At 40.8% G+C, this 24,064-nt stretch overlaps 1 protein-coding gene across 5 annotated transcripts in view; it reads left to right on the forward strand.

The window, feature by feature from the left end:
• SLC9A7 (solute carrier family 9 member A7) overlaps positions 1–24,064 on the forward strand; it is a 74,966-nt gene that overhangs the window by 47,912 nt on the left and 2,990 nt on the right. For 2 of the 5 annotated variants that reach the window (XM_074908073.1, XM_074908081.1), the window contains exons 12-16: positions 133–286; positions 9,258–9,317; positions 14,069–14,132; positions 16,656–16,738; positions 20,035–20,140. In XM_074908073.1, coding sequence (XP_074764174.1) covers positions 133–286; positions 9,258–9,317; positions 14,069–14,132; positions 16,656–16,738; positions 20,035–20,140 — 467 coding nt within the window. Of the gene's footprint in view, positions 1–132; positions 287–5,387; positions 5,419–9,257; positions 9,318–14,068; positions 14,133–16,655; positions 16,739–20,034; positions 20,141–24,064 lie in introns of all 5 variants that reach the window. The other 3 variants (XM_074908098.1, XM_074908107.1, XM_074908090.1) reach the window with 2 other exon arrangements.

The raw sequence follows: 24,064 nt of genomic DNA on the forward strand, positions 1-24,064 counted from the left end.
AAACTCGCTGGAGCCCAGTGGTTTCTGCCTGTCACTTGGTGCCTGTGGCAGCGAGGGGGCAAGGAAAGGCGCTGTATTATGCATAGGCATGGTTGTACTTCTGAGGCTCTGCTATTTCGTTATTTTGCATAGGTCTCAGGGGAGCCATGGCATTTGCTCTGGCTATACGGGATACTGCTACCTACTCGCATCAAATGATGTTCTCAACAACTCTCCTCATCGTCTTTTTCACTGTGTGGATTGTTGGTGGAGGTACAACTCCCATGCTGTCATGGCTGAACATCAGGTCAGTATGTAACTGCATGCTTGGGAAGTGTCACTTTTCAGATGACAGCTGTACTAATTGGGAATAGCCCTACAGAACACCTAAAGTGTTCTAGGTATTTAGAACATTATGTTTTATAGAGGAAGGTGCTAGTGGAGGCTGGTAAATAAAATGTACTGATGCTGCTGGGATTTAGCCCAAAGCTCTCTGATATTCTCCAAGTAGGTGCCTAGGTCCTTGTCAGTCCAGGAGGATATGGAATAGTATTGCCTGATACAGCAGCACATGTATTGAAAAGAAATAATTAGCATATCTAGGCCCATATCAACTTGTCATCTTATACTAAGACATTTCCCTGTTGTCTTGCTTTTGGTAATGTCTCTCTTCTGTTTTTCAAGTTAAATAGTGTCTTTAGTGGGTGGTGCTAAACTGAACGTACTTTAAACATCTATCCAAACAAACATGACTTTACCTAAACAACTGGAATAAATGGGTTCCTGTTAGTCTTCTGGGTGTGTTTCCTCCAGTTTTGAGAAGACCTGTGAAGCTGGGTAAGCAGCGTGATTATAACCATTTCTCTGGAAATACTGGCCAGTACTTGGTACTTCAGGGCTGCAAGTACATTCATGTTTGAGGATACTTAGCAACAGAAGTGCTAGAGAATAGTAAATCAATCGTTGTTAAAGACCACGTGTTATCATTCAGTGAAAGTCTTGGCAGCTGGTGGGGAGGCAAAGGTAGATAGAGTGGAATTACAGTATACACTGTGCAAACTCTTCTGTGCATTTTTCTTATGTAAATTATTCATGCTTTCTGACACTTGATTATTTTGTCTTTTGAATTGTGCTAACCAGAATTTGTCTCCCAATTGTCTTGTGATAGGATTGAAAAAAACAATCTTTGGTAAAACCAGTTTCAGTCTTTAGAAGAACTGACCATTTTTAGGGACTCTTGCCACTTTTGGAAAACTTAAGTGAACTACTTGTGGCAGTAGATAGCAGGTGCTTTCTAGGTTGGGAAAAAAAAAAATGGATAGGACTTTCAGAAATGTTTCTGAACTTTTCTCATTGAAGGCAGCACAATTCTAGCCTGAGACAGTCGTTACATCAGTGATTTACAGTATCTTAGCTTTGTTTAACAGTACACATCGGGAAATCACAGTTTGTGGTTTCTTGGTGCCAAACAAATGTACTTCTGTCCTTTAAAAGTGCATCACTTGCTTACATGTATCACTTTCTTACATGCAAGCTCCAGATGTTTGGCTAGTACACCAGAAAGAAGCATCACTTCCATGTAGCAAGCTCTCTGAAGGACATGTCACTAAGAACAGGTTATACAACACCTGGTGTGAAGTCAACATCAAAAATTAGTTCCAGTGCAGTTGTGTCATTAATGATCATGAGAGACCACATTGTAACGATATTTCTAAGCCCAGCCTGCCTGGTTTCTGTTCCTATGCCAGAGCTAAGTAATGCCTTTAACAAGATACCTGGAATAGGTGCCACATGCAGCTTTCCATTGGACAACTCTAGCAATAGAAGCAGATTTTTGTCTGATAGTGGTATATAAGGAACAACTGTACTAATACACTTTGGCAAGCACCGCAGGCCTGGTGTCTGCATAACCGGCAGTGTGCTTAGACTGTCTGAGGCGTGGGTTAACAGGGAGCAGGAGACGTGTTCTGGCCAGCAGCATGCAGGTAGGAACACTTCTTGCAGTCTGCTTTCAGTGGCTGAGCGAAGCCTGCCAAGATCTGCCTGCAGCCTCTGCAATGGCCACCACGAGGATATCTCTTGTCTGTGCTCCAATTGGGTGGATTCCAAAGCATCTTCTGAAGTGTGGCTGCAACCAGGCCAATATAACAGACTCTAACAGCTCTTGTCATAGGCACTGGCATCCTGACCCTTCTGCCCTGCTGCTTACACCTTTTTTGTTGAGGGAGTATATCTGGGTATTTCCTTCAGACCTTGTCATCCAGCAAGGGGCAGGATGCACTGCTGACCACCTAAGAGAAGAGGAATTGTATTCAGTCTGCCTGTATTAGAAGGCAGCTTCTGAGAGCAGTCAACCATTACCTCTGCCGCAGGGCTGCTTCAGTCATCAGCAGTAAGACAGGACTGAATTCTACCATGTGGCCCAGCTCCTGGCCAACTGGAAAATAGTTCTGAGGTAGCAATGCTTTCCCTGTTTTGACTGTTATTTGTTTGGCATGGTTCACAGAAAAGAATGGTTAACTTCCCTGTTAAGGGAAGGATATCACGGAAGCAAGGGAACTTTACATAGGAAGATTTTTAGGGAATTGCAATGGGTCTGGCTACAGCTGCCTTGATAGGCACTGCTCTAATGATGGAGACTGCACTTTTTGAGACCACATGAAATCAGATTTGTGCCAGCAGGTGGCAGCCGTGTACAGATGATTGAGGCTTAGAAACTTCATTCTGGTAAAGCACCCTTTGTGGTGGGGCCCTTTCCACTGGAAAGCAAAAAGTCCTGTCATAGAATCGTAGACTTGTTAAGGTTGGAAAAGACCTTTAAGGTCTTTGAGGCTAACTGTTAACCTAACACTGCCAAGTCTACCACTAAATCATGTCCCTAAGCGCCATGTCTGCATGTCTTTTTAAATACCTCCAGGGATGGTGACTCAACCACTTCCCTAGGCAATTTGTTCCAGTGTTTGACAATCCCTTTGGTGAATAAATTTTGCCTAATATCCACTCTAAACCTCCCCTGGTGCAACCTGATGCCATTTCCTCTTGTCCTATCACTTGTTACTTGGGAAAAGAGACTGTCACCCACCTTGCTATAACCTCCTTTCAGGTAGTTGTAAAAAGCAATAAAGTCTCCCCTTAGCCTTCTTTTCTCCAGGCTAAACAAACCTAGTTTCCTCAGCTGCTCTTCATAAAACTTGTGCTCTAGACCTTTCACCATCATTGTTGCCCTTCTGACATGTTCCAGCACCTCAGTGTCTGTCTTGTAGTGAAGGGCCTCACCAGTGCTGAGTACAGGGGGACAATCACTTCCTTGTCCCTGCTGGTCATGCTGTTTCTGATATAAGCCAGGATGCTATTGGCCTTCTTAGCCGCCTGGGCACACTGATGGCTCATATTGAGCCAGCTGTTGACCAACACACCCACGTCCTTTTCTGCCAGGCAGCTCTCCAGCCACCCTTCTCCAAGCCTTGTAGCGCTGCTGGGGGCTGTTGCAACCCAAGTGCAGGACCCAGCATTTAGCCTCATGGAACCTCATATAACTGGTGTTGGCCCAGCGATCCAGCTTGTCCAGATCCCTCTGCAGAGCCTTTTCTACCCCTCAAGCAGATCAACACTCCCACCCAACTTGGTGTCGTCTGCAGGAGCACTTGATTTCCTTGTCCAGATTCTTGATAAAGATATCAAATAGAGTTGGCCCCAGTACTGAGCCCTGGGGAACACCAATTGTGACCAGCAAACAACTGGACTTAACGCCGTTTACTACCACTCCTTGGGCCTGGCCATTTAGCCAGCGAAGCATATGCCCATCCAAGCCATAAGCAGCCAGCTTTTCCAGGAGAATGCTGTGGGAAACAGTGTCAAAGGCTTTACTAAAGTCTAGGTAGGCAACATCCACAGCCTTTCTCTCATCCAGTAAGTAGGTCACCTTGTCATAGGAGGAGATCAGGTTAGTCAAGCAGGACCTGCCTTTCATAAACCCGTGCTGACTGGGCCTGATCACCTGGTGGTCCTGTATATGCTGTATGATGGCACTCAAGATGATCAGCTCCATAACCTTCCCTGGCATCAAGGTCAGAGTGACAGGCCTGTAGTTCCCCAGATCCTCCTTCCGGCCTTTCTTGCAGATAGGTGTCACACTTGCTAACCTCCAGTCAACTGGGACCTCCACAGTTAGCTAGCACTGCTGAGAAATTACTGAAAGTGGCTTGGTGACCACTTCTGCCACCTTTCCTCGGTAGCCTTGGGTGGATCCCATCCAACCCCATAGACTTGTGTGTGTCAAAGTGGTATAGCAGGTTGCTAATCATTTCCCCTTGGATTATGGGGTCTTCATTCTGCTCCCTGTCCGTGTCTTCCAGCTCAAGGGGCTGGGTACCCCGAGAACAACTGGTCTTAATATGAAAGACTGAGGCAAAGGAGTTATTAAGTAGCTCAGCCTTTCCTCATACTTTGTCACTGTTTCCCCTCACATCCAACGAAGGATAGAGATTCTCTTTAGCCCTTCTTTTGTTGCTAACGTATTTGTAGAAACATTTTTATTGTCTTTTACGGCAGTAACCAGGTTAAGTTCTAGCTGGGCTTCGGCCCTTCTAATTTTCTCTCTGCATAGCCTCGAGACATCCTTGAAGTCCTACTGAGTTGCCTGCCCCTTCTTCCAAAGGCCACAAACTCTCCTTTTTTTCCTGAATTCCAGACAAAGCTCACTGTTCAGCCTGGCTGATGGTCTTCCCTGCTGGCTTGTCTTTCAGCACGTGGGGAAGACTTGCTTCTGCGCCTTTAAGATTTTCTTCTTGAAGAACATCTAGCCTTCCTGGAGTCTTTTGTCCTTCAGGACTGCCTCCCAAGATACTCTGTCAAACAGTCTCCTTAATAAGCCAAAGTCTGCTCTTTGGAAGTCCAAGGTGGCAGTTCTGCTGACCCCTTCCTCCTCACTTTTCCGAGAATTGTAAGTTAGCATTTCACGATCACTATGTCCAAGACTGCCACCAACCGTCACATCACCCACAAGTCTGACCTTACAGATTTAAGAAAGGGACAAACTGGTTTCCAGCTGAATTTTAGAAATATGCTGCTTTTCTCTTTTCCATCCCCTTCTACCCAGTGAAAGAGGTAGGGAGGAGGAGATGAAGATGAGATGCTGTCCCAGTGCCTTGCTCAGCAGCACCATGTATAGTGCTGATGCAGTCCTGAGGCTGTGCAGTAGGTAACTTGTTCCTGGGGTGGCCTGGGATTCTTTCTGAGCCTTGGCACTTGCCCATTAGGTTGGATTGCAAGAGGCTGAAATTAAGTAGTGCTCCCATACAGGACTACTTAGCAGAGAAGAGGTTAAAAGATAAAAGGTGTCTTGCTTCCCAGATTAGGTGAAGGGACTTAAGAAACTAATGTCATTTGTGCTTGGACTTAAATGCCAGGATTTGTGTGGACTCCTACAAGTCAGCTCTAGTACAAGGTTCACACCAGTTGTGTCCTGGTTGATTTTGGCTTTTGTGGAAGGAAAGACAGAAAGCCAGTCAGCCATTACAAAGTCCTCATGAAGTAGTTGGCCTTGCTGCAGTGTGGAGGTGAGGAGAAGACAACGGCCTGCTTTAACCAAGAATTGACAAAGCTGATTGACCCTTTAGGCTGGTTTAGGTTGCCTGGTCATTGTGTGGCAGGGTGGCCTTACTATAATCCTGTGGTTACTGGTCTACCCATTAGTGGGGTTTCTGGGTGGCTCCTTCAATAGTCCCTGTGGGCTGCAATGGGCTGGAATTCTTCCCTAGGATTTGCAGGTGCATGCCTGTAGTACTAGTCTGTTGCTTTTCTGACTTGCCATCAACACTAAAGGGTCTTATTTAAGGTTTTGCCTGCGTGATTTAACAGTACCAGAAAGCTGACTCCAGCCAAGACTTTTAAACCTGGTTTGGTACCACTGTGTTCATGGGGAGGCAGTTGCATGCCTGTGTGCGTGGAGCAATGCCTACACAAGGATCCAGAATTGCTTTGCTGTGGCTTAGAGGGAGAGGCACATGCTTCTGGCCACACCATTAATTTCATGGCAGTTAGGATGCATGCTTTGTTCTTTACTTCTGGTGGTCCCTTCCCTCCCATTATATGAAATTTATTAAAAATAGGTGGAGGATGGAGAGGCTGACATGAAAATTAAGTTTTGGTAAAGTAAAAAGCAGTAAAAAGAGGAAAATAGGCAATAATGCCCTCTGCCTCCCCTTGCTCTGTTCTGAATGTCTCAAGTAATGAGAAGAGCAGGTATCTTTCTAGATAGGGTATGTTACCAGTGTACAGTCCACCAATCAGGCTTAAGTTAAGCAGAGGACCTGTGATTTGTAGCAGACTTAAGCAGTAAACTAAAGTTAACTGGTTGGGAAAGTGAGGTCATGACAGTAAACTCTGAGTAAAAAATAATGGGGTCTTTAGATGCTTTTGGCTTCTGATACTTGATGCTGAACAAGTTAAATATTAACACCAGAAAGTGGCATTAAAGCCATGATGTCATGTAGTTGAATTTCTTGGCTGTCTATCAGTGAGATGTATTCAAGCACATTAGTGGTAAACAATTATATTTGTCTAGCAGTAGATTTATTTTTTTTCCTTAGAAACTAAAGCATGACTTGGATATTAAAAATAGTCTCACCCTTTGAGACTAAACCAAAGAAGCAATTTCCTGCATGAAGTTTTAACAATTCCAGCAAACTCAAGAGCCCTGTAGATCAAAACCACTGGCAAAGTTCCTCTTTGCAGAATAGTAGCTGACTTATCATTTCCTTTATCTGTCACAGGAAAAAAGGGAACTCTGTTTGTATTGCAAAATAATGGGGTTTTTCCATTTTTCATTAGAGGTTATTAACCTGGGTTTTTTTATGTTGAATGAAGCAACATGTAGATTAATGCCTTCCTCTCCTTCATAATCTGCTTCATATGAGGAAGTTCATGTTTATTTTAATGAAACTACTTCAATTACAGTTAGCAATCTTAAAGCATTATATATCTAAATTTAAAATATTTTAGGTGTCTGTCTACCATAACAGTTAAAGTTTGCACAGGCAATGCCAACTTAGATTTTTACTGCCTTATATCTGACTTTACAAATACAATCATTTTAAGAGCTTCCTATTTACTGGTTTGGGGTTGTTTTGGTTTTTTTTTTTTTTGCTTTAAATGAGCAAACTGAAAAAGAAATCTGGAAACACTAACTCTCATATAGCTTCTATGTGAACTACCTAACTGTCTGGGATGGTGGCAAAAGTGACAGCTTGGTGACAGTCTCAGGTTATAATCTATTATCTTACCCAGGGTGGTCCAACAATAAAATGTGCATTTCTTAAATACCATACCTCAGTGTGCTGTGATGACAGGAGGCGAGTGTTGATGCTGAGATCCAGCCTTTTGTTATGTTCTGGACTGGAGTGGGGGATGTCTGATAAGTTACATCCTTCTGTTTTGCAGCCCGTTTTCATTATTCTACTACTTAGATCACTTCACTGCCTTCTAGCTGCTCTCTGCTGCCCTTGAAGGGCAGATGCACAGACATGGGTGCTGTACCTTGCCCTCTGTTGTGGGCTCTTTCCTTTTACCATATCTTTTTCTGCACTGTTTTCTCCAGTCATCTTTCCATATCTAGTTTCTCCCATCTTCCTCCTCCTTTCCCAGTTCTAGTTTCTCATCATCGATCTTGAATCTCTCAGTGCAGCCTCCGAACCTGCAGCCTTACCCCTCTGGGTCTTTCCCTTGGTAGGAAAGAGATTGCCTCCATTTTTGGATGTCTGGAAGTAAGCATAGGAGGTACTTCCTTATCTCTGTTCTTGTGTTCTGAAACATAGCAATTCACAACAAAGAGGGAAAAGTGTGGGGAAGGCCCAGATCCTGTAGGAGTTGGGTTAAGATATGCCTGGAGTACATGGGTGATGTGGGTTTAACTGCCAAGCTCTGGCAAGCCTCAGCAGGCAGTTTCAGGAGTTATCATCTTTGTTAGGTCAAGTAAAGAAATACCCAAAGGCATCGTAAAACCAACCTGAAACCACTTTTCCTTATTCCAGGGTTCTTTTTAGTGATTGGGTTTTGTTTTGTTTTAAAATGTCGTGGTGGTAATTCTCTTCTTCCTCAGCCATCTTCCAAGAAACAGTTGAACTCTTCTAAAACAGCTAAAATTTTCCAAAACTGCAGCACTCATAGACATCTGGTAAAACTTCAGTATACTAACTTGGCAAAGATACAGCAAAGAGAAAAAAGTCATAGAAGGGAACTTACTGGGCAGTTTTAAATTTTATTTTTTGCTGCATATGCAGACCTGTCTCAGTGTTGGCCTTTTGGAGCAAAGTGCTCTGACCTGGAGTGGGTGTTGGTATGGGAGAAGAGCTATTGAACCAGGAATCCAAAATGAAGCTCTCCAAGATCTGATATTTCCTTCAGCTTTCAAGGATTAGATAAGTGTGTGTTCTTTGTAGCACAAGTTATGGCCTTAAATATTTGGTTTGTCAAGATGTCAGCCTGCAATCTGGGTGTGTACACCTGCTCTTTGTAAAGTAAGGCTTCTGTGGATTGCTGATCATCTGGGGTTTTATTTCATACAAGCAATATATAGTTCATGTAGTGTGTCTTCATGGAAAAACAGGAAAAAAACCTACACGCTGCTAAGGAATTTACATAGACAATACCAGAAATCAAACGTGCTTTTGCCTGTGTTTTTGCTTTTTTAAAAGTACAATTGAAAAAGGCAAGGCAGGGAGTAAAAACACGCTCTTCTATGACTGGAGATTAGTTATGTTAAAGATTGCTAGTCGATTGTTAGTTAAATGAACAGAGTGATTTAGTATGTATTGCCAGCTGTTTTGGCCTGCTCTAAAACTAAGGAGCATTGATGGCCTCTTTGATACATGCATAATAGCTTGCTGTGATTATTCTTTCTAATGGCCTTTTCTCTTTTAAACCATGTGCAGGTCCGAAATGGTAGGAATTGCCTTAGATTGGCTCTGTCTCTGTGTTGCAGCTCTCTTGAGAGTTACTGAATCTAATCGTCTGGGGGAGGTAGCCTGTCATGAATACAGGAGTTTTGCCAGCCTGAATCTGAGGAAATGAAGAATATTACTGGATATCTCAATTATAAAGTGCTGCTTTGTTAATTTTTATGATTTTTGTCACTTTGTCATTGTTGTGTGCTTTGTCTTTTTTTGTTTGGGTAGGGGTTTGGGTTTTTTGTTGATTTGCTTTGTTCTGCTAGGGAGCTCTATAAAGCTACTGTCTCATGAGCATTTTGTCACTCACGTTGCATTCTTGTACTGTACCAGAGTTGGTGACCATGTTCCATCGGTGGAAGAGATGAGTGAAAGCCGCTGGCTGTATTTCAGGTGACATTGTGCTTTCCTTGATACCAAATTAACCTGATGATTGGCTTTCTTCATCTTTATAACACTAAGTGTGTGCTCTTTCTATATATGGCATGCTGCTGCTGCTTCTCCTTTTCTGCAGAGTGCCATAGATGTTCCTCAATTCTGAGTTTGTGCTGAGCTTGGAGAGTGTGCATCACACATAGTGTCTTTAGCTTAAAACAAACCCACAGAACACCACATCCTTTAACTCTGTGTATGGGTAACTAACAAAGCAAAATTAGCATATCTGGCCTGGGAAGACTTAAAAGCTAAGAAGTCATGGATGCGATCCTATGATTCTTAATCACACAGGTATTCTTAAGCATTCCTTGGGGTTATTTCATACAGCTGTTCAGGTTGGAAGTGACTTCACAGATGATTTAAACCAGCCTCTTTGGGGATGTATTTTAAAAAGTGACAGTTATCACATTGCTTTATAGGAAGATGCTAATGAGAGTGGAGATAAACCAGAATCCTAGTCTTTTCTGGTTGATGGTTTCCAGAACTGATACACAGATAGAGAGAGAAGAAGAAAAAAACCCTCAAACCAAATCTTTAACTGGCATCTGTAGGAGAATGTGTGTGTGTGTGTATATATAAACATACAGAATATTTATGTAAAGAAAACTCTTTAGGATGGGGTGGTGGTAAGTTTTTCACATATCCTGTCACACTTGCAGGTTCCTAGCAAACTACTAAATTTGCCAGAGATGCAGTATATTAGCTTGTATAGAGAATCTGAGAACGATTACCTATTGCAGTCATTCTTGGCTGTTGCCATAGTAATTACATATACTAGAATGTAATAAAGCCTGGTATTTTGGTAGTTTGTCATCGATGTATTGCAGGGCCTTGAAAAGATCTTTGAAGTATCAGAAGAAATGGTTCCACTCATTTAAAATGACATAGAACTACTTCAAGTTCTCCACTATCTGGCTTATTTTTTTACCCTTCCTTTCCATATATTTAGTTTCTACTTTGTTTTCCACCATTTTCTACCAGACTGTTTAAATTACTGAATTATGTATAAGCTCAGCATCTGAGGGATCAAATCTGAGTAACTGCTTTCCTATGTGTGATGCTGGAGTTGTAGCTGTATGATAAGGAGCAAGAAGGTCAGGAGTCAGTTAAGAACAGAAACGCAATGCTTTGGTATTGGGTGTTAGGAGCTCAGTGGTAGTCCCTTTATTAGAGCTCCTAAAGCATGAAAAACCTTTTATGCCTTAAAAAAAAAAAAAAATTTAATTAGGGAGGAGTGAAGAAATATACTTAAATTGGATTAATTTTTACTGTAGCATGCTCTTGTCTACAGATTCCAGTAAACCTCCCAAGACAGAAATATAGCTGGCTGAACTTTATGTACTGTCTGTACTAAAGTGTTAAGGTATCTATCAAATACCAAATTGATGCCAGTGGTGGGAATAGGTGAATTTTTCACTGGTTTTGGGGTATATGCGCATTGTTATAGCTGAAAGACTGCTCATATTCTTTATCGGACATCTGCTTTTGAAGAATTACTTGTTTGATTTGCTACTGGACACCCTCAGGGAATCCACACACAACTGCTGCGATGAGCTTTCAGAAAGGCTGGAGGGGAAAATGAAGATGCTTGTTGTCATCTGCACTGTCTTGGTCTTGGCTGTACCACAGCCAGCGTGCCCCTCAGTCCCCATCACATAAACTGTGTCTCTTCAGCAAAACACTGCTTTCAACCAGAGCTTGCTCACCTACTTTTCTGCTAGGGGGGTTGAGCAAAACACCAGATAAATAAATGAGAACTGATATTGGCCTTTACAGCACATTTAAATTACAGGAAGCTCTTTAAATGTACTTAAGGATGTAAGATGGATTTTTTTTTTTTTGACTACGAGAAAAACATTATGTAAAGACATACATAGATCAGCTTTACTTGTACTTTTAATTATGGAAGTAATTAAGTAAGGATGAAGTAACTAGATGCTTTCTGTGCTTCTCTTTACTGTAAAGGAGGTTGGAAAAGACTTGACTGTGTTTTGCTATTGTTTTGTTTCAGGTGATAAAGATGGGGCTTCCTTAGAAACTTGGGGGCAGGGCCTGCAAAAACGTGATGCTTGTCGTGAGACCAGAGTGTATATACCTTGAAACTTAAACAGACAGACTTGCAACATAAAAATAAAACTTCCTATACAATTCATGCTGGAGTAGAGCATAAGAGACACAGTATGCTACAAAAAGTCATGGGAATTCAAAATAGTAATGTATTTTGTGTTAATCTGTTAACTGAGGAACACACTTTGAAACATGAACTTAAAAAAATGTGATTTATAGAAAAGAATTAATTAGAAATATTCCAAATATAAACTCATCTGAAGAATAACTTGGAAAAAAAATTAAAAATGGACAAGTCTGTGTCTATGTACTATTTCAATATTGAAATAAATGTCTGTAGTAAGAATTTTTTTCTACAAGTTGAACTGTTTTGACAGAGAAAAGCTCTTTTTCCTCTTAGTTCAGCACAACAGTGAGCCCAAACACCTGGTGACATACTATAACTTCTCATTGAACAGTATGGTCATCCTGCTTTGGTCTTCCCCTAAGCCCCCTTCCCTGCCTAAAGGGAGTTAAAATCCCCAAAACAAATGCACAACTTTTTAAGTCAAGTAAAAGCTGTTATGTTCAAATTGTTTGGTTTTCTTATGTACTGTGGACTGAATGAGTAACCCAGTGAGTTAAAACTATTTTGGGAATGCGAGCTATGCTCATCTGGAACAAGCTTCTTAAACTCCCCGTTGATATTGCCAGCTGCACAGCTAACACGAACATGGTTACCGTGCACGGTGTGTTGAACCTCCTCGATGTGCAGCTGGAGTTTGGAGCGGCACAAATCTTTTTATTTTTGGATGTATTTATAAAGGAATGTGCAGTTGTATACATATTGCCATACTGCACAGATTTCCTGATGTTGCTTGCCAGCTTGATGTGTGAGACTTCGTTAGGTAACAAGTTTGTCTGCAGAAAACCATTCTTATCATGTCTTCGCTGCTTAGTGATAGCCTGAGCATTTACACCTAAGCCCTTGTAACCTTTCAGAGCCCTTCTGTGTGGTATTTTATTTTAGCATGTGTTACAATCCAGTACCCAATCTGTCTGTCCAGTGTTCCCTTAAACTGGTGAAGTGTTTTAGCCTTGAAGCTGGTCAGTGCCAATGAATTCCCAGGCTAAATGTGCCTAAGGATTATGATGACTCTGTATGTGGAAAAAGGAAGTGATGAAGAAAGAAAAGAGACTCAGTGGACTGGGTCAGCACTAGCTTTATACGAGGCTGCTGCAGGCTGTCTTTGAGTGGCCTCCTGGATTTTCCCTGAACTACATTGTCATGTGAGACCTTGGGTTGGCTGTGAGTCCACAAGGTTGACTTAAAACTTTAGTTCAATGCCTACTTCTCTTATTCTATTGTTCTATTAGAAAGTGCTGCCCGGGAAGTTATTCTGTGCCTGACAGTAAATCATGTCTGGATCACTGGTTGCCTTATACAGGCACGTGTCCCTGGAACACACAAATTATATGAATTAACCAGCAAGGTTCTGTTGGTTTCTGGTGATTCTCAGGGATAAACAGTTGCATAAACACCATGGCTAGAAATAGCTGATATGAAGCCTAAATAACAAAGAAATTGCACTAAATCACCTCAGTCATTTCCAAGAGAGCGAAAATGAAGAATTTAGCCATTTCAGACAATGTTTTTGTTATTCCATGTATTTTCCTACACTTATTATGCAACATGGTAGGACTAAAACACAACATGTTTGAGACTGACAATCTTACCCAATATTTGAGGTCAAAAGTTTATGTTCTACAGGAGAGCACAGAGATTAAGGTATGAATAGGATTTAAAACTAGACAAGTCTAATCTTAACAAATAACTACCCCCAAAGCAGACCAGAAAAACCTGAACATAATTATAAGGATTAAATACCTATCTTGGATAGGAGCAATGTGTGAAAGGATGGGTATGTAATAAGATGCTCTCTAACTATGCAAAAGCAAGTAGACAGTTTCTTATTAACATATTATTCTGTAACCATCCGCCACCTCATACAGACCGTCCCTCACTCAGATGGGAGGCTGGACTAGACAGACCACTTGTTAATTCACTGTGGCTGTGTTGTATTTGGTGAATGAGACATGCAGCAAATTAATACTATGAGTCTTTATAAAGTATTTTTGTTGTTTCACACAGTGCATTAAAACCTGGGGTGTGTGTGACTTTTTTTAATTGCATATTAGAGCTATTCTCAGGCTTATCTGGCAGCTAAGCTACTTGCTGTGTCAAATATTTGGGCTGGGTTTATCCTTAGTCTCTGATTTCTTGCTGCTGGACATGAGGGATGTTCTCAGCTGAAGAGGATGGTCACTCACAGTTCACCTTTTAAGACAAAAATAGTACTTGCCAGTGTCCTAAAAGAATTAGCAACAAAGGTAAGCATTTAAAGTTGATGCTGAGATGGACTTAAAGCTTTTATCTACAGGTAGTTGCTGCTTGAGTGAAAAAATATCTTGTTTATAGCCTTGTAACTGCAGGGGAATAATGGACATCTCTTCCTCAAACTATTCTTCAAACTATTCTTATAACCTCTCTGAATGCAGCTTTGCTGGGTGCTTAAAGTGCTTTTAAAATTCATTCTGCCCAACTTACAACATTTGCAACCCTCAGTAACACCACTTGCTTTGTTTTCCTAATGTTTCTGTAGGGTTGGGGTTGACCCAGATCAGGATCCTCCACCTACTAATGACAGCTTTCAAGTCTTACAAGGAGTAAGTAATTGCATAACTTCTCTATTAGGTTGATCTTATTTTATAGCTAAGACAATAAAGAACTGCAGAAGCTCTATGCGTTTCTCTCCTAGCTGGCAAGTCAGCAATGCATTTTACTTTATAATATTCAAGCAATGCCCATCAAGAAATGTTCTGTGGTTTTGGGTGTAATACACGTTGTATACACGTGTATCAAAGGCATCAAAAACCTTCCCAGATCTACTAATATGCTCAATTAACCATGTGGTTTTCTCTTCCCCCACCCACCCAACATGCTTACTTTTAACATCCTTACAGCATAAACAGTCCTCCCCAAGAATGACCCAGAGATAATCCTCTTCTGTTCAATAAATGATACCAAATTTTGGCGTTTGGACTTGCTTAGAATCAAAGATTAAGTTCATTAATCTCAGCTCCTGTATACTGTACCACAAGCCAGATGGATTTTGTCTTTACTACCTACCACCTGTATGAGGCAAAAGGAGCACTGGAAAATTGTCATTTGTATTCAGTGAACTGTTGCTGTGAATCTTTAGTGCAGCTTTCTATGCATCAGTAACAATCCAAGAGTTGACGTTTTCCCCTGCAACACGCTATTGGCAAACAAGACTATCAAAAAAGAATGTTGTTCACAGCAGAACACTTTTCCTCATCTATAAACTGAGTGAATTCTCAGGAGGAGTGAAAGGTCTGGAAAAAAACCCAAACAACCCAACATTTCCTGAGGCTTAACTTGAAGCTTCCTCTGTCCAGACCTTAGTTTACACTCTCCCAGAGTACTGCTTGACACTAATTGTTCAGTAGCACAACTGGTTGCTCATGTAGGAACTTGCTAGAGGAAGGTGAATGACAAGAAAGACAGATGGCTTTGAACCCAGAGGATGCTTAGGGTGCAGGTGTGTGAACTCTGCTTTGTAAGCCTCAGGTTGTACGATGGCGGTGTCAGGCTGGCTGCAGATACAGGCATAGGATACTTGCTGTATTTGGGATAAGCTTTCTTACTAGTGGTTTCTCATGCCTATTTTTTTTTAGGTCACAGGCTGTACAGATAAGAGTTACTTGCTCAGGAAGCATCTCTTTTATTGCAGAAACTGCATTAGGCATCTCTGTGTTCTTTGTAGAAGCCCGTGTCCAGCACACAAAATAGGTCCTGAAATGGTGGGTTTGAGTACCAAAAAGGGTGAACTTGGTTTTGTATGTATCTGGAAGCAACTAGAAGGCCAGTCCTCAAAACAGCTTTTAAGATGAAGGCCACAGTTACTCCATAAAACCGAGGTTAGGAAGTGGTATCACAGTAGGATGACTTTGACCGGTTCAGACTGAGCTTGTCAGTATTTGAGGAATTGCTTTAACAGGAAACAGAGCATGGGTATTCTGTTCTCATTCAGTGCCTGGGTGGAAATACCTTGTTTGCTTTTTTCCGATGTAAACATAAAGCATTTACCCATTTGTTTCCCTCTTTAGCTGTGCATTGCATTCCTAATGGAGTCCATAAGTCAGTTTCCTTTGGATTCCTCTTCCTTTCACCAAGCCAAGATTAGCAGCATGTCATAGTTAAAGAAAATATAACAGTTGGGATGGGGGGTGAAAACGTACTAAGCTTTAACTCTTGGTGGATCATGGATTTTCTTCAGATCAGAAGTGCACAGGGCAATTCTGTCTTGTTCTTTTCCAGTAGTTTGGAAGATGATTCATACAAGGCGTTCTCACTTAATCTGTTTTCCTGTGTTTAACTTTGGTCTCTGGCCAAAAAAAACCCCAAACCAAAACACCCAAAAAACCCAAAACAGTAACAAAAGTAAAAACAAATGCAGCTGCAGACCAGCTGGTGCGATGTCTTGCTGCACAGCTAGTAAAGGGATTATATTTAACACTTCTAAGGTTGATCAAGCACTTAAGAAATTTGCATGACCTTCCTCAGTTGTGATTTTATCTGGATTCCCTGTTAAGCATGTTTCTTTTAAGGGTGATATATTTCATCAGGTTTGTGAGAGTTTTATCAGGTATGGTAAATTCCCTTGTTCTTCCAAGGAAGCAATAGACTTAAGGAAGGAACATCACATAGACCTAGATTTAAGGAAGCCAACCAAGCAATGAATAGGGATCAGTCTCAGTTATTCTACTTCATTTATTTGTGGAGGGGGATGGGGATGAGACATCCATGAGGCTTATTTGTCAGTTTTGAACTTACTTCTGTATCCATTACTGCACTAACTCTGTGATAAGCTTTTAGACTCAAGGGAACTTGGTGGTAGAGGGCTCGTTTAGATAACTTGAGGGTAATGAAGAGGGCCTACTCCTTCTCTGCAGTAATTTCTGGTCTTTTTAGGGGAAGTAACCTTCTCAGTCTAAGCATGTCTCTAAATAGCTTTCTTCTGCAGTCCAAGTACGGTATTGAAGTAATTTAGGGGGTTTGGACAGGACATTCTAACATGAATGATTGGAATGTATGATTTGTTTGGTTTTCTTTTTTTTTTTCTTTTCCTGCCTGAAATAACTGAATATGTTTTATCTTATTTTTAGGATGGCCCAGATTCTGAAAGAAGGAACAGGACAAAACAGGAAAGTGCTTGGCTTTTCAGGCTATGGTATAGCTTCGACCATAAGTATCCTTTTGAAAACAAAGCTTAACTTCAAGGCATGCAAAGTTCACTTTTTTCCCTTTCCATATACCCATATGTAGCCTTAAGCACTGGGGACTCAAACAGGAGAAAGACTGAGTATTTGATAGGTTCAAGGCACAGAACTGATGCTTGAACTTGCTGATTCAAAAGATGGACCTTTCCTTTCTCTAATGCATGGCATGTCACGCTTGCTGGAGGATGGAAACCAGTCAGTTCTAGGACCTGGATGAATTTCCTTCCTAAAAAATAAGACAGCCGATTAACTATTTCAGATCCTCTGATTTGTTCCATTAATCTGTTCTCAATTTAACTGATGTTCATAGCAGAAACAAGTTTTCCAGTTCATTGTACATGTCTAAGCCCCGACTTGCTGCACTGAAGAGCCATCTGCTTTTGTGATGTAGTCCTTTTTGGAAACCCATCACTGATATGGGAAGTTCTGGAACTAAAAATCTATGTGTGATCCAGGTTATTCCCTTTACTATACCCAGAACTTCCTATGGGTGTCAAAGCAGAGAGTGCCCTCGTGTATACAGTACTGTACAACTTTTCTGACGCTATTATACTAGTTAGCCTTGTTTAAACTTCTGAGCAATTTTTGTGTAGCTGTCCTGTCTTTCATGCTTGTGTTTTTTTAACCTACATAGCATATTCTTAATCAGTATATTACAGAGTTGCCCTTCCTTTAACAGCTTACACTCACTTCATGGAAAATGGCAAAGATAATCTTGTGGTTATGGCAAATCACTTATACTCAGAAATTCAAAGTTTCAGATCTTGATTCCTAGTAATCTCTGGGGAAATTAAATATATGTAAATACCTGTGACAGGGCCTTAATCATGTTGCAGCTTGCATCTGAGAAGTCAGTCTTTTCACTGGGGTCTGGGCCATTGGTTGATGAGAGGTTGCTGGCCTGGCCCCGCCACACACAAACCCAACACACTTGTGCATCAAGATTTCCCACCTAGGGAGACCCAGGTACAGTGCTGAAAGCATTCAGATCTTAATAGCACTTGCCTGTTAGGAAAAAATTTGTTTGAGATTGATGCTTTCAGATGCAGTAGTATTGGGCCAAAGCTGAGAAGGGAGTGTATGTGCTTGTTTAAATACTCATAAATGTTAGTAATTTCAAGTTAACCTTTTGAGTTGTTGTGGCTGCGTTCAATTTTTGTTCTTTAAAAAAATTTTAAAAAGATTTATGTGGTAAGAGCATGGAAGGATCTGGCTGTGGCTGACTGCTTCTTTTTCGTCTTTTTAAGAAGGAAGCGGAGTTATCCTCTTTCCCTGCCTTTTCAAAAGGGATGTGCCTGTGAACAAAGGAGTAGTTGGCAGTGCTGACTTCCCCTCGGCTGACGCTAGCACAAGTGCAGTGCCCAGCAGCTGCAGCAAGGGCAGAGACGGGGGTGTGGGAAGTGTTAGGTGAAAATGACAGCTTAATTAGCTGTTTTTCAGTGGTGACTGTCTTTAGGGAAGGTTTTTGTGAAGTTTGCCAGGGAAACAGACATCCAGAGGCAGAAATGTCTTACTGTCTCTTAGAGGTAAAATTTTGCTCCTTCTGTTGTAAGGAGGCGTTCAGATAAACATCAGCTGGGTGGGCTTAAATTGCACGTAAGGGATGACCTTTAGAATTGCCACTTCTGTGCCCATGGCTAAATGTCAAAGGTCTTTTTGCTGATGCGTTCACTTGGTTTGTGAGTAGAAAGGCAGATTATGTCAAAATTTACTCTTTGCAAGGGAGCTTAACTTGAAAAAGATGCGAGTAAGATGCAATTGGCAGTGTGCTCCAACGCTGGCTATTGCCTGCAGAGCTCTGTGGAGGGATAACCAGGAGCTTCATTCTTGTGGAACGCAGAGTTCAATCAGTGTTGTGGGCTATTCCCTGGATTTAGCCTCAATTGTTAAACATGAAGAAAACTGCAACTTCCATGAAGTACCACATGTCTTTTACTGGCTTTGTTTTATTATTGCTGTCTGTGTGCCATGAGGCAATATGGAAGCTGGTAGGTTACTGTAAGGGTGAAGAGTTTATTTCTGTCCAGGACTGGGGGTAGCTGCATTGTTACTGAAGGAGGGAAGGAGGAAACATAACTCTACAGTGGCATAATCATGCCATTATATGTTCAAGTAAACATGCTGTGCCAGGCCCTGCTAAAGGGGAGGGATACATCTCTGCTAAAACAGCCCCTTTTTAACCCTACTCTTTCCCCTAAGCACATTGATCTGTTCAGAGGATCAGGGAAACAGTTATACTCACAAATGGACTTGATTCTCTCCGTGCTTAGAGACCTAAGGAAGTAACTAGAATACCTGCAATATATATTTATTTTAAATGTAATCAGACTGACTTCAACCAACTAAAAAAACAAAACAACCCAGCCTATAACCCTGTGGCCCTGCTTTCAGAGGATGTTTGGAAGCCTTAGCACTCTCCTCCATAGCTCTTTTCTTGTGCCACTCAAGATCAGCATGCTGCTCTGTAGCAGGGACACCTTTTTTGACTCCTGAGCATTTCCTCAAGCATATCATCAGTCTGGAGTACTAGTGTGAACAAATATGGATTTACCTGGAGACAGACCTATGAAAGGAGGTGTAAAGACACCTTCCTTTCCCACCCCCATGTCCCCTCAGTTTAATCTAGGTAATGTTCTTTCCTTTCACGCTGTGTTACGTGGTTCTTGCCATACAGTTTTCCCTTTGCATTTCTGAGGCTCTGTGTGTATATGTATGTGTACACTGCAGGGATGTCTTTGAGCCTTACCAGAGTGTTGCATCTCTGTGGCTTAGTGACCAGCTAGCAGTTCAAGTGGCTGCATTGTTTGAGGATGTTGGATGGACACTATTTATTTCCCTGTGTTGAGCCACATAGGTATGTCACCTTGTCACCTCTAGCTTGTAATTTTTATACTGTGCTCCCATCTGCAGAGCAGAAACACACTTAGAACTATTAACATTAAAGAGCTTGTATCTCTGCTTGCTCCTTTTGGCTTCAGAGAGCCCAAAAGCTGGAAGCATTGCAACTGCGAGGTAGCTAGTTCCCATTGCAGTATATGTGTGGATAAAGAAATTGCCCTGAAAAAGATCAAGGGAAAAATGTTGGGGGGAGATGTTTTCTTTTTTTTTTTTTTTTTTACAAATGCAGATTTTTTTCAGTAGCTGTTTTATAGACAAGTATTGAGCAGCACATTGATAGAAGGCAGAGCCATGCTTATGTATAATTGTCTTTCTTATTTTCAGTAGTGGTTTTTGAGCACTGATGTGTTTTCCTTAACTACTTAAGTTATTTAAAGCCAATTCTCACTCACAGTGGCCCTCCATTAACTACAACTCTACCCAGCTGGTGTGGCCTGCTAGCCCGCTGTCTGACAAGTCCCCAAGTTTATGATGTAAGTAGAATGACTCAATACTTGTGTGTTTTTTATTTATTTAACTTCAGTAAAGCAGTGTTTTTTCTTTTTTGGTAAAAGGTTGGCATGATATACATACTGCAAGAAAGTGCTGGTTTGTCCTAGGCAGGAAAGATTTAAGATACTCTCCTCTGAGGCAACAGCTTACGTTAGTAGAAATCAGAGATGATCTTATTGTTCAAATACTACATTAAAAAAATAACATTTCAAGGATATTGGAAAATTACAGGCCTAGTCAATAAACCAGTTCAGTGAATCATTTAAAAATATTCAGTCCCTTCTCAACACTTTTGGACAAGATTGTTTTCCTGTTACTGCTAAGGTTCTATTGAGTTCTCCTTCAGAGAAGACACTGACACGTATACCCATGCCAGAAAGAAATCTGGTAGAGTTTCCCTTCAGTGTTTCCACTGTGAAATTTGAGATCACATTTCAGAAACTGTTAATCAGTTACTTATCTCAGTCTAGCAGGTCACTATACTGTCTTTACAGCCATGTCTTGCAATAATTAATGCTTCATTCTCCTATTACTCTTGCAGGATCCTGATACATTATTCCCATCTGTGCAGTGCTTCTGAAATCTACAACTTTTTATGAGCCACTTGTAAATAAAACCATAGTACTATGGCGAATCACTCAAATTTGCAGGTTCTCTGGAATGGTAACATCTCTGCTATGTTGAAGTAGTCCTGGACCAGATTTCTATTGATCTTTTCCTAGACAGTTATGAATTCCACTTGCAACTTTGAAATACTCCCCTGCATTTCTTTCTGGTATCATTAGCATCTTGCTTTTACCTGGTAGTAACATTTCAAAGAAATTTGAAATATCTGCTGCCTATTTGGAGCTATTAGTGCTCCAGAGCAAGAAATTGGCCTTGTTCCCATCTTTGCAATGCCACTGGAGATCTTAAAACAGATCTAGGCTGGAAAGAATCCCTCAGACCAATTACCCTACTTGTGTGTTGCCCATGTGTCTATCTGTGTATGATCTTATAAAATTATCCAGTAACTGAGGATCTAACCAGAATGAACATGCAAGCTTTGGCTTTCATTTTCTCCACCAGTCGGCCTCTTTTTTTTTTTTTTTTCTCTTTACTCCTCATTCTTAGTTACTGTGGAAACTTATTCTTTAATTGGATTGGTTTTGTCACACACGCACACACATGGGATGTTAACTTCATAATTCAAAATGCTTGTAAGGCTTTATACTTTGTTAAGGTGTATAAGGTGGAACTATGACATTGTATTCTATCTTTTTGTTTCTATTTCAGTGTGTTGTTGCATTAGTCTTAGGAAAGAATATAATTTTGAGATTTTATTTTTAGTTTATTTTCAATATTTCTGAACTCTGCAGTTGTTTTACCACTTCTTGTTTCTTTGCATGGCTGGCTTTGCTACAATTCTTGACTATACCATTTTATTACTGGTTAAAAAGCTGTGTAATATTTTTGCTTTCCTATTAAGTGCAGGTGAAGCAAGTAAGAGAGCCATGTCTTTGACAGGACAGAAACTGCTTGGAATAGTTGTGCTTTTGTAAGGTATTTCCAGGAAAGTTGAATGATACATTAGAGAGAATTAAAGACTGAATTAAGCAAGCAAAAAAAAAAATCTGTGAATACTCAACAGAATGTAACATAGCTGGAAAATGTGTTTCAAAAAGAAGTAGTAAATCTTAGATCTCATTCAGGTGCCTCTCTGAAGTTCTGAACTCTACCTAGAGAAGGAAGAGGAAGAAGGCATACAAGTATGCGGCTGTACTGACCATAGAGTTGTGTATTGTTTTCAGCTTTTGTTATCTTTTTTTTTTTTTAATTCTCTGACTTTATTACAACCTTATTTAGAACTCATTTTCACTTCTGTGAGTGGGAGTACATCTTTTTTTAATTAGATGCCAAAGGGGTGTATTAAAGTCTGAAAGTCAAATAATCTTATTATATAGTCCACCTACAACCTATTGCAAAGTATAAGACTGTGTCCTCTAAGCTTGAATTTGCATGGCGTATATGTAAGGTTCTCTAGTCAGCACACAGGGGTGAGGTACAGTGGATTTGTTCCAGAGCTGTCACTACTAATCCTTGCTGATGTTCTCCCACTGCTTTAAGACTGTGCCACTAGGCTCACCATTGTTTCCCACCCAAACAGAATCTAAGTTGGAACTTAAAAGCATGAAATGCGGCTGTATTTAGTGTTTAAAACAATCATTTTCAAAAATTCATTACTATTTTTCTTTCTTGGTGTTATCTGCAGTGCATGACCATTTGGTAGGGCTTTCCAATTTATCCCAGACTAATGTAGGTTACTTCTTTCTTCCCTTTTGATATGTCTTTTTGAAACTTTTAGTAGTTCTGTTTCATCAACCATTTATCCCATTTGGAAGAACTATCTGGTTATCACCTGCTCTTCCTCATGAAGCATCTGGGGCTTTTTTTTTTTTTTCTTGTTTATTCAAGGGTGTGTTTTGTGTCCTACACAATCCCACCTTTTTTTTTTTCTTTGAGAATTTAGTTCTTCACCATACACAGTGAGACAACATGGTATGAAAGTAGAAGGACTTCAATTGTTTTTCAAAATATACAGACCCAATAAAGAAATTTCATTTGCAATCTATGTAAGTCTTGGACGAGGTAACTCTCAAAATTGGTAAGAAAATTGTTCAGCTGCGCTTCCTCCCCTCCCCTTTCTTAGTGTTTCTAGCTTCAAAACAAAAATTGTTTAGTTTCCTTGATGAATTTTAACTCTTCTGACAATAGAGAAATGGTAAGCGGAGCATCAGATTTAAGTTGTAATATATTTTGCATGCATACTACCTGATGCTTTTGTTTTGGAGCCACAAGATAAGTAACTTCTGATGCAAGTTTTGTCATCCGTGATGCCTGTGTTGTGTTCAGCACCATCAGCATACGTGATGACTGCCATCATTTTGTATGTGTGGTGTACTTTCCATGTGTTTCGTCTTGCTTTGCCTTAGGAGGCAATAAAGATTGGCTTTGTAAGCAGTAATTCTAAATAAGCTTTAGCTGTTTTAACATCTCCAGCACGCATTCTTAGGAGCATGAGCAGATTTTATCACAAATGGACAGAATGCTGTGAGGTCCCTCAAGGTTATGATCAGTACATCAAAGCAAAATTCAGTCTTTTGTAGCGTTTTGGATTTTGGGTACTTAGCCATTCTAGTTTGTCAGTTTAAGTAGTGAAGTTCAGACGTATGTTTTTTGAGTGAATTGAAGCTATTCCTGCAGAACTGTAGGGGATTGCAGAGGCCAGTTTAGGGTTATTCTTGGAAGAACTTCAAGTCTCTGGGGATCTACTTGGATACGTTTCCTGTCTGTCTTGAAAGAATTGTTCATGCTGCATGAAGCACAGTAGGTTTATTCACCCATCCTCTGCCTGCAAACATAGCAAATCCATATACTACATGGGATTGTTCATGGATGTACTCTGGGGAAATACATGAAATAAATTGCCTGCTGCTTGCAGTGCTATTCAGAAGTGAAATAAATAAGTGGAACTTGGCTCATACAAGGCAATGTTTGTTCACTATGTGCTGAGAAAGCTCAGTGTTTTCTCTGGAACTGATCATGTTTATGTATATGTAAGTGTACCGTACTGGGACAAACCAGCAAAGACCGAGTTAAGACTATGTCATACACTGTGGCCCTCTCCTTTCAGTATCATGCTTCTAAGAGCTTTTCGGCATTCTGGGGAGGCTCACGTGTAGTGTGTGTTCTTACCTGTTTCTTATCTGATAGGTGGCTGCAAGGATTTGCTATTAAATAGCATTGTGGAGACAGGAGGTACTTTGGGAGCTTGCTGCAGTTGCTTCGCATGTGGCCCTGGTATCGCAATACCTCCTGGTGTGCTGTTAGCCCTGCCTTCCCCTCCTTGGTGCTTCTCCAAGGGC

Source organism: Athene noctua, chromosome 1 (genome assembly GCF_965140245.1).
Source record: "Athene noctua chromosome 1, bAthNoc1.hap1.1, whole genome shotgun sequence".
Classification (NCBI taxonomy): Eukaryota; Metazoa; Chordata; class Aves; order Strigiformes; family Strigidae; genus Athene; species Athene noctua.